Source organism: Aplysia californica, unplaced genomic scaffold (genome assembly GCF_000002075.1).
Source record: "Aplysia californica isolate F4 #8 unplaced genomic scaffold, AplCal3.0 scaffold00612, whole genome shotgun sequence".
Taxonomy (NCBI): domain Eukaryota; kingdom Metazoa; phylum Mollusca; class Gastropoda; order Aplysiida; family Aplysiidae; genus Aplysia; species Aplysia californica.
In genome coordinates, this window is record NW_004797882.1 from 441,009 (window position 1) to 451,271 (window position 10,263).

A 10,263-nucleotide genomic window follows, 5' to 3' on the forward strand; every position below is an offset into this window, starting at 1 on the left:
ACAGACAGACAGACAGACAGACAGACAGACAGAGAGAAAGAGACAGAGACAGAGACAGAGAGACAGAGAGAAAGACAGAGACAGAGACAGAGACAGAGACAGAGACAGAGAGAAAGACTGGCAAACACCCGGAAAAAGTGAGTGAGGCAGAAAAACAAAGTCATAAGTTCTTGCAGATATGATATAAACACTGAAGGGGGAAAAAAAAAAGGAACAAGAAAGTGACACTCAGCTTACTCTTTACAACATAATTTACAAAAATCATCATACCCAATAGATCCCAGGTATCAAATTTACCATGTTTGGATACTCAAAACTTATGACTTGAATAAAGCCTTTCTATCACAGAAAATTGCATAAATTAGCTTTTTTTTTTCTTTAAACACGTACCTCTGTTTCATAACCAGAGGCTACCAAAAATGTCTCTTTACCCTGGAACTGGAATTTTTATTCAGACAGAAGACTTTGGATCGCTGCCATCTGCCATAAAAATCCTTTGAGGGGTCGGTGGAAAATATGCTGTATGTACAAACTCTGAAGGCACGACATGGGAGAACAAGAGATTTATGACAAGTTCTGGGCTCAATTATGCACTGTTTGAAGTCCTTGATTCATAGATCAGCTTGAAAGCCTGAAAACAAAAAAGAAGAACCAAAATCACTTACAACATCCCATTATTATCACTTTCCCATATTCAACCCTTTACTGATTAAAAGTTTTAGGACAAGCTCCAGAGATGAAATTGTCCAAGATGGCCTCCAACTGTCGAGGAAAAAAGTGATTGTCTTAAACAGGTGGACATCTTCAAAAGTGTCATTATAATTTAGAAAAAAAAAGGCAAGGGAGGAAGTGGGAAGAAGGAAGTGGTTATTTGTACGGGTGTCTAAGACATGTGACCATTAAAGCAGGTTCAACTGTACTAAATTGGATTTAACTCCATTTTACAGCTCTCATTCTCCACATTTTTGTCATTGCTTTGACATACTCCGCACAGGAAAATACTTATCAAAGTCAGTTCCATTATGTGCCAATCTAATTATCGTCGAGGAGAAGATCAAAGACCCCCCTGGGCGGTGCCACTGACTGAAGTGTCTTTAGGCCATTCCCAAAGGGGGGGACATTTCTCGTTCTAGTGCACAGTAGAATTGCAAATGGGCTGATCTAACAATGTCATGCTCATAACTGTGCCTGAACAACAACGGGGAACTGCTGCATTTTCTTTCCTGATCCCTACTATTGTTATTTTTCTCTATTTCTTTAGTATGTTTGTCACACTCTTGTGACCCGCTATGTCCGGGATGCCTTCATAGTCGAAGCAGACTTTGTGCTGCTGAAACTAGAGAGGTGAGCGCAGTAAGTCTTGATTCCCTGTAAGTGTAAGGACTTCTCTGTTGACATCCATCCCTTGGCGCTCATATGACCTTATGCAGTTGTGAGCGCCATAAAACCTCTACTAAAACAAACAAGAAGATAGAAGGCATTGCATCTTATGTTTAACTCACAGGAGACTGGGCCTTTTTCGGGTCTACAAGCCCTGAAGACTGGCATTTTTGGGGGTATTTCAACATTTCAAACAACACCCTTCCCAAAGACATACAACCACCATTTTTACACTTATAACAGATCTAAAAATGCCCAATATGACAAATAAACAGAAAGGCAATATTATCTTTTATAGTTTTTTGAGAAATAATTTTTTTGAAAATGTGCTAATAATTTGTTGCTCGCCAAAATTTTTTAACATAATGTCTTGTGTAAAAAAAAACCACAACAACCCCCCCCCCCCCCAAATTAACATTACCTGTATGTCTTTTTTTGTGTTTTGTGTTTCAAAATGAATAAAAAGTCTAAACTCATGAATAGGCACGAAATCAATATGGTAATCCTTATGTATTAGCTGTCTAATCCACTTCAGTGTGAAAAAAACAAGGCTCAAGACAAAGCAGAATTTTGCATTTAAAGCCTAGTCTAGATCTAGAACACTCTCTATCAGAATCAGCGCTTTGATACTCATTTACATTGAAATCAGGATCCCCATGGTCTAAAATATCATAATCAGAATTTTCTGAACTGTCAAAGTCGTCGAACATTTGAAAATGTTTGCTTTTTCGTGCTGCCAAGTGGGTGGTTGGCGGGTGCTCTGGTGTGGTTTGCTCCTTCTTTCCTATCAAACAACTCTTGTCCTGATCTCTCCTCCTTCTTTTTTTGAGTTTGTTACTCTTTTGTGACACCTAATCTTCGACACTTATGTGATCTTATTGTGTTGCAAGTGCTGTAAAACTCTTAAACTAAACGTGCTGCCATTGTACTGACAAAGTGTTGCGAGAGCAGGCATGTCAGAGAAACGAAAGTAGGGCCTCAGTGTGACCAGCTTTCCTTCCGGGTCCATAACTCATAACGTTTCCAGCCTATTCCGGTGAAACTTCGCACGAAACCAAACAAAGGTCCACTGCGCGGTAAGAAATGGTTCACGCAGTGTTTCGCGCATACTTTGCCGAGGAAAAAACGCAAAAATTGTTCTCGCAGGGGAACTATTAGGGCTCGCAAAAGCTGCGTGAAACATCTCCAGTGAGTTAACCTTTTATCCTAAACACTGACCCTGTGTTCATTTGAAGTAAAGGAAAGGGCTTCGGGCAGCAATGAGGTTCAAAAAGAGAACTATCTGACACTGTGTACCATTTAGAAAATGATGACGAGATCTGAGAAACAAATACCACCAAGTCAAAATATTAAACTGAGGAATGATTATCCTGACTTTGAACCTATTCTGTTTGGTCATTGTATAAAACAGAAAAAAAAGCAGTAAGATAGAAACTGTAGTCATACCTTTTGCATTGCTGCTACCCAGCTCATACTTTGCTTCCGATCTGAGTTCTCCTCAACTTCCATTTTCAGGAGTACTGTGTTGTCAACGCTGTTGGCATAGCGAATAGCAATGCCTGTACCAACATGATTTCCTGTGGATTTCAGTCATGAAGTAAAGTAAACAACTTCAATAAGGAAGACAATAATGTACTCATTCATTCATCATCAGAAGTAAAACAAACAAGAGATTCATTTTCTTTTTATTTAGTAGAGGTTTTACAGCACTCGCAACTGCATAAGTTCATATGAGCGCCAAGGGGTGGATGTCAACAGAAAAGCCTTTACAGGGAACCAGGCTTACTCTGGTCACCTCTCTAGCTTCAGCAGCACAAAGTCTGTGTCGACTTTCAAGGCACCCCAGAAATAGCGGGTCACAAGAGTGTGACAAACATACAAAAGAAGTGGAGGAAAATGACAATAGTAAGGATTGGGAAAGAAAATGCAGCAGTTCCCTGTTGTAGATCAGGCACAGTTATGAGCGTGACATTGATGAATCAGCCCATTTACAATTCTACTGTGCATGAACTAGAAATGTCCCCCCTTTGGGAATGGCCTAAAGACACTTCAGTCAGTGGCACCACCCCGGGGGTTTTAAGAGATTCGAAAATCAACATTCAACAGATGATATTCTCTGCGATACATTTTGATGAGCAGTTCACTTGTCCCCCATCAGAAACATCTTCAGGACAAAAGAAGACAATACTCCAAACTCCCTTGGAAGTAGGCCTCTAAACAAACCCTTCAAACTACAGTCGAACCTGTCCTGACAGCCACCTCTATAAGACGGCCACCTGTACAAACGGCCACTTTCCATTTCCCCCCTTGCGTTTTTTCTATATAATTTAACCGTGTAAAACGGGCACCTGTCCAATGCGGCCGCGGCCACCTTATTTTAACACACAACCCCTATCACACTAAGCAATAACACCTGTCTTAGACGGCCACCTTAGTGACTCCATTTCGTTAAGTCATAAATTGTGCATTGGCCCCTGGCGTTGTGGGCGAGCCGTCATAATTCAATCCCCTGTCCTTGTTGTTAGGTAGTCCCTCCAACTGATCATGTTGCGTAGGCCCCTCCCACTGTTGACCAAAAGCTACCAATTTTCAGCTGCTGGTGAGGTAAGCGTGTGATCCCTCATAACCCATAAGCCCCGCCCACACAAATCGTAAGTGAGATGAGTGGTCACTGTTTACCCAGTCTGTAACAAAGTAAGTAAGGACGTCAACATGAACTTGTGACAGAAATGTCGCTCGTTCTCCGAGTGGTGGCGACCCATGTGTTTGTTTTTACATGGCACTCGGTCTTCCTCGTCTGATACATTTCGTTTTATTGTCACCCTTGTGCGAAATCAGCAACAAAATAAAAATTACAAACAAAATACAAACCACCACCACCACCAACAACAAAAACAACAACAATGCAGCTATTTCGATTGGGACCTCTGATAGGAATGATTGATTGTCTTTTCCGAATCTTGATCAGTCCTGCATAAGACAGCCACCTGTCTTATACAGACACTTTTCTCCTTGACAATGGGTGGTCGTCTTACACAGGTTTTACTGTATTTGTATACCTTCAAAATATTTCAAACAAAAGATTTCTCAAGCAGAGGAAACCTATGTGAAGCAGCGGGGTGAAATCAGGTGCTCGTCAAAACAATGAAAGTGAAGAAACTGGCATTCTTCCATAGGTTCGGGAATTTGTATCGAATTTTTGTTTTTTGGCTCAGCACCTTCCATGTCCATTTAAGAACACATTTCTGTGTGGATTGTACTGAAAAACGTCAATTAAAGGCATACAAAAATGTAAATTTTCTGTTTCCATGGACTCTCAAGGTAAGGAAATAACTAAACTTTGACGGCCATTTCCTCGCTTATTTTATCTCTGAGACCTGGCGCCCCCCACATCCTTGAATCGCAAATATCTCCACTTGTATCCAAGATAAATGGGTATTTTTTTTCATCAAAAGCAAGACAAATGAAAACTCTTGAAGATAATACCAATAATTCCACAAGCTCAAAAATTGACGAGCGCCTGATTCCGCTGCGTCTTGACATATATTATTTCTTTCATTTGTGCAGATGAGGTTTGTTAGAACTAAAAAGCATTCCAATTTTATTGATTGGAACATTGTTTCTCTTTAGCATAGGGGACTGCTGAGGTCCCAGCAGGTCAGCAAGCAAAAGGAAGGCAGGCCACTGAGGCAAAAACATTAATTAATGACTGTTTACAGATAATTTTGACCACCTGAAAGCAAATCTATGCACAGGTTTCTGAAATTGTGTCTAGCTACAAAGCACATTTCTGTGTGAACTTCATTGTAAAGTAACACAAGAATGCTCAGTGCTGGGTCAGTTGTACAGATTTAGCTGAAATGTTTGCATGCTCTGATCTCACGATGTGTCACGACATGGTGAAATCAGGCGCTCGTCAAATTTTGGGCATATGGGGTTATTGGTATCATCTTAAAGCCTGTTCATTTGCCTTGCTTTTGGTGAAAAAATACCCATCTATGTTGAATGGAAGTAAAAATATTTGCAATTGAAGGAGGTCAAGGCCGCCTGGTTTCAGAGGTAAAATTAGTGAGAAACGTGCACCAAAGTTTGATAATTTCCATAGCATGAGAGTCCATGGAAACTGAGAAGTTACATTTTTCGTGTCTTAAATCAATGTTTTTCAGTAAAATCCACACAGAAATATGTTTTTTAATGAAAAAAAAAGTATTGAGCTGATGCCTCACATATATAGCACACTTTGCAAACCTCTTTCTGCATCCATTTCCGTAAAGACTGGCTTCAAAAAGAAGTTAATGATATGAGAAGATCATAATATCATCGCCTCAGAACTATTTTGTCCAAAGTGCCTCTTTACTTAGGTACACTGCAGACAAAAAAGTTCTGAGGCGACCGTATATTGAAATTATTCGTTCAACTGAGCAGTTTTAAACACTTAAAATTTGTATAGCCAGGACAATTTTTTATCCAATTTCTAATGTTCTACAAAGCTATACAAACAAATCTAGACAGCTATTCTTGTAATGAAAAAGCATGCTATCTTTTTAAAACATATATGTTATGTACAACTCTCGGTTATCTTTCACACTTTGAAGAGCACAAAACATGTAAAGAGCCACAAAAGTATACCAACTTGACCTCCATGCCAGCGCATTCCAGCACTGGAGCCAATGATCATGTTAGCAACAATATGCACTCTAGGCCTTTCCCTTGTCATAAAAAGCTTACAAAACGTAACTTGAAGAACAAAAATTCCTGTTAACATTCTCCGAAATAATTTCACAATGACTATTACACAACTTAAAGCTGAGAGAATAAATGAAACATTTCTCCCATTTTGAAAATAGGTACAGCAGCACACATTATCAGTTCACTCCTGTAAGTGTAAGCCAAGGCTAATTTTATGAATCAAGAGCTTAAAAAGGCAAAAAAAAAGACAAGAGCTAAAAAAATTGGTTGGCAGTATGGGTTTTTTTTCCCCTATATACTCTTTGATATATTTTAGGCAGAGGTGAAAAGGTGGGAGCAGGAGCTACATCAGCGAAAAGGAGGTTAAAAACAAGTGAGAAAATTTTTTCCTCTCCTCTCATTTCTATGAAAAACCAAAAATAACATTTTGCAAGCGAACTGTCCTCTGATACATTCAATACATATTTTCTTTAGTCACATAATTTCCCCAGTGATGCGCAACATCATAGCTGCCACTCAGGAATTTCAAAAAAGGAGGAAATTCACGCGAAGGCGCACGCACGCTCTCTGAAGGCCGGAGTAAAACCAGTGAGATCCAGAGGCAGTATACTGGAAAATCTAGCCTACGGTTTTGGAAGGGAAAACTGTCATGTTTGTTAACCATAGGCATCGGAATTAAAATGTATTTGAAAAAAAAAAAAAGGCACTAAGTTGACTAACAAGCACTTGAGTCAATTTGACAGTTTGAACTTGGTCAACTTGGTGACTGAAAATCCAGTGTTTGTTGACAGCTGGCGTCTCATAAAACGTGTGCATCGATGTAGAGCAGTATTGGATCAAGGAGGCAACACCTTTGCCGCTGTACTGAGCGATTTCTGCACTCCTATACAATTGTGCCCCGTTTGCACTTAATGCCCCTGTAGTGTGTTTCTTACTTAGAGATCTAAACTGAATTAAAATTATAGCCTAGGCTGTCTAATTTAGATCTGGAATCTAGATATCCAAATATGTGTAGATCTAGATTATCTAGAGATAGATTATCTAGATCTAGATTCACTTCCACAGCCACAATAGCCGTCATGTAAACAAACAGGACCGCAATTGTACAGGAGTGCCGTGGGCCGCAACTTTGTCGCACCAAACGCAAAGGGCAACAAGCGGCTTGTTCAATCTTCTACTGATCTGTTCAAGTAGAACACCGGCTGCTTCTTTCTCATTCCAGCTCCTTTTATTTTTGCATTCTGCATATTTCTCTCAAATTTCCGCCGTTTTCAATGACAACTTGGCGCGCCAACGTCCAGATGCTCGATTGACACTGTGTTGCTCCACAATAAACAAAGTGAAACTAGCGCTAGGCCAAGACGAGCGGAAGTAGAAAGCTACGGGTGGACATGCGCAAGCCGCGTTTCGTCTCTCCCGATTCGGTATTTTCCGCGTGTAAAAAAAAAAGTATCGCAATTTGCGACCGAGAGCGGTCCAGCGGAGGAAGGAGGAAAGTAGTGGGTAAAACTAGATGAAGCGGAGTTTCCGCTATTTAGCGGGACAGTGGCAGCTATGAACATTCAAAAATTATTAGTATTGGCAAAAAGTTGTTCTGTCAAACACACAAAGACTACACTACCTTGGAGGTCAATTTCAGCTGCAGCAATCTGTACAGATTCTATTTTTTCAAGAGCAATGTTTTCCTGTCCAGTGACATTGACAAACTCAAGAAACCTGGGAATACCAAGAGATGCAGTGTCATTAGTCAGTACAAATAAAAAATTTGTAAAAAAAATTTTTAAGAATGTCAACCTGAAATTTTTCTGGAAATATTTTTCACGAGAGAGTACACGAAATCTTCAATTTGAATACCATTCAGCCAAATTATAATATTTTGCTTTCACATCCCTTCAGGTCTTCAAGCAAAAGGTTTTTGAAATAGTAGACTAAGGTCAAAAGATAAAGTTATTATGGAAATCAATTATTTAACATAGAATCTGATCTCTGACAGGAGAAAAAGAACAAAATATGATCATTTATGTTTAACTTCAAAACATGATGGCTTTCTCTGTTTTTCTGAGTACAACCAGATTTATGTTCAAAATTGTGTTCCATATCAACTTTCTAAATATTTGAAATTCCATTTCTTGATTCTCCACCAAATCCAAATTTCACAGAATAGCTTTATCCTCAGAAATGCATGCTACATCTACACAGCAAAAGGCACCTTAAGCCACCACCCCTGCAAAATATTCAAAATTCTCAACCATTAATAATGTCCCTATCACACCTGTAACTGTAAAATAGTAATGAACACTCTTGCACCTTCCTTGATTCCAAACGCATTGACCATGTCTCTCTTTTAGAGCATATAAAGGAAATCAAGATCTGAAGGGAGGGAAGCAGTAATTGGGCAGGCTACTTGCTCTACGTCTACCACCCAGGAAAAGCTGTATATATCATGCTTAGTGCTTTACAAAAAGCATCTGTCAAGACACAAAGGCAAAAACAAAAAGCACACTCACCTTTCATCATTTGAAAGTTGACACTTAAAGGCTCCTATAGGCATAATATTCGAATCGCTGTTGTGCAGACGGAAGTGACCACCTATATATGGAAACAAAGAGTCTAATTAGTCCACTTTCCTTACTATTGCACACAAGCAAACCTTACTTACACTTAGAGCACAAGGCCAGAGAGGGAAAGTCACTCCCCAAACTGAGGTTATATACAGTTGTAATTTTGTCTAAAAAAGCCATCCATTCTTGAGGAGAAAAGTGACAGTCTTAGACGGGTGGACATCTTGAACAGTATCATTTTAATGTCAAAGAGAAAGGCAAGGGAGGAAATGGGAAGTGGCCATTTGTACAGGTGATTGTCTTGTACAAGTGGCCATTAGAACAGGTTCAACTGTACTTTATCCATTCAAAACTTTCTCAGAGTGTGTTCCTGCCGAGTACAGGTTTAATACCACTTTCAACACTTTTGCTTTGGTTACTCTATTTAACAGGCGTAGAACCTTAATTTAATGTACATCTGCCTAAAGTAAAGGAAAAAGTAAAGAGCGTGGACAGCCTTGTGAACTCCCCCAGCAAGACGAGTTCAACAGTGCCCTGTTACATAGTCAGACCAGAATCAGATAATTTACAGTCCAGCATGGTATCAACAAAATTAACAACACTCACAGAGTATCAGTTCACAAAATATCCTATACAAATATAAAAGATAACATACACTAATGCCTGAGCCCAAAGATTCCCAAGTAGAATACGCAAGAAAGGGTGCTTCAATACTTACTTGACTTTGATAAAGCAAACAAAAATCTCCTCTGTCATTAAATAACCATTAGAGCTGAAATTATACCACGAATAGTTAACCAGACTATACAATGTAACCAATTGTCAAATTGACTTTTATAGTGGTAGTTGAAGAAAAACTCAATATCAATATTCATAAAAACCATAGAAACCCTTTTAAAATACTCCAAAAAAGTTGGAGGTTTTTTAATGGTCTCACCAGATTGCAATGTCCTGATGTGCTTGTCAAAAAACTCATTTTCCTTCTTGGTTATGTCATAACAATCACCACAATGTCGAACAGGGTCAATGAAGCACATACGAGGCAAGGCAATCTGTTGGCTGCAGCATGTATCACAAAAGCATTTTCCACATCTTCGACAATGATGCTGAAAAAAGATACAGAAACTTTGCTTTCAGAAATACTTTCAAAAAGCCAATCAAAGTGTTCCTAAACTGCTTAAAATTCAAATAGCCCGGCACACATGACGGAAAAAACAACACACCCATCGTCATCAAGAGTATTATAAGTTTATACGAGCCCCCCAGGTTCACCTGCGGGAAGCTACTATCAGGATGCATTATGCATCATACATTGCCTGTAGTGTGAGTATAAGACGCTAGAACCTTGAATCTAATCATGTGAGGGTGGCATTGCACTGGGCTATAGTGTTCGATATATCTGTGTGGTTGTTTGAACATGAAGGTTCGTTCGAAAAATGAATACACAAGAAGGGTGAATAGCATGCTTGGACCAGAATATAACATATCGAAGGCAGACAATTCTAACCGTCTAACTATGAAATTTTCTCTAATTGCTTTTTTCCTTAAAATAGATCGACATAACGAATGGCTACGTCCTATTAAAATCTAGAACAATTTTGACAAACAAAAGTCTTGTTTTAAAGAGAAATTC

General features: G+C 39.2%; 1 protein-coding gene across 1 annotated transcript in view; it reads right to left on the reverse strand.

Moving 5' to 3' along the window:
* Positions 1 to 366: 366 nt before the first annotated feature.
* LOC101850671 (zinc finger FYVE domain-containing protein 21) overlaps positions 367 to 10,263 on the reverse strand; it is a gene marked incomplete at its 5' end in the record, with an annotated part of 14,193 nt that continues 4,296 nt past the window's right edge. The window contains 5 exon segments of the mRNA XM_005107562.3: positions 367 to 631; positions 2,827 to 2,957; positions 7,691 to 7,785; positions 8,577 to 8,658; positions 9,568 to 9,736. Coding sequence (XP_005107619.2) covers positions 587 to 631; positions 2,827 to 2,957; positions 7,691 to 7,785; positions 8,577 to 8,658; positions 9,568 to 9,736 — 522 coding nt within the window.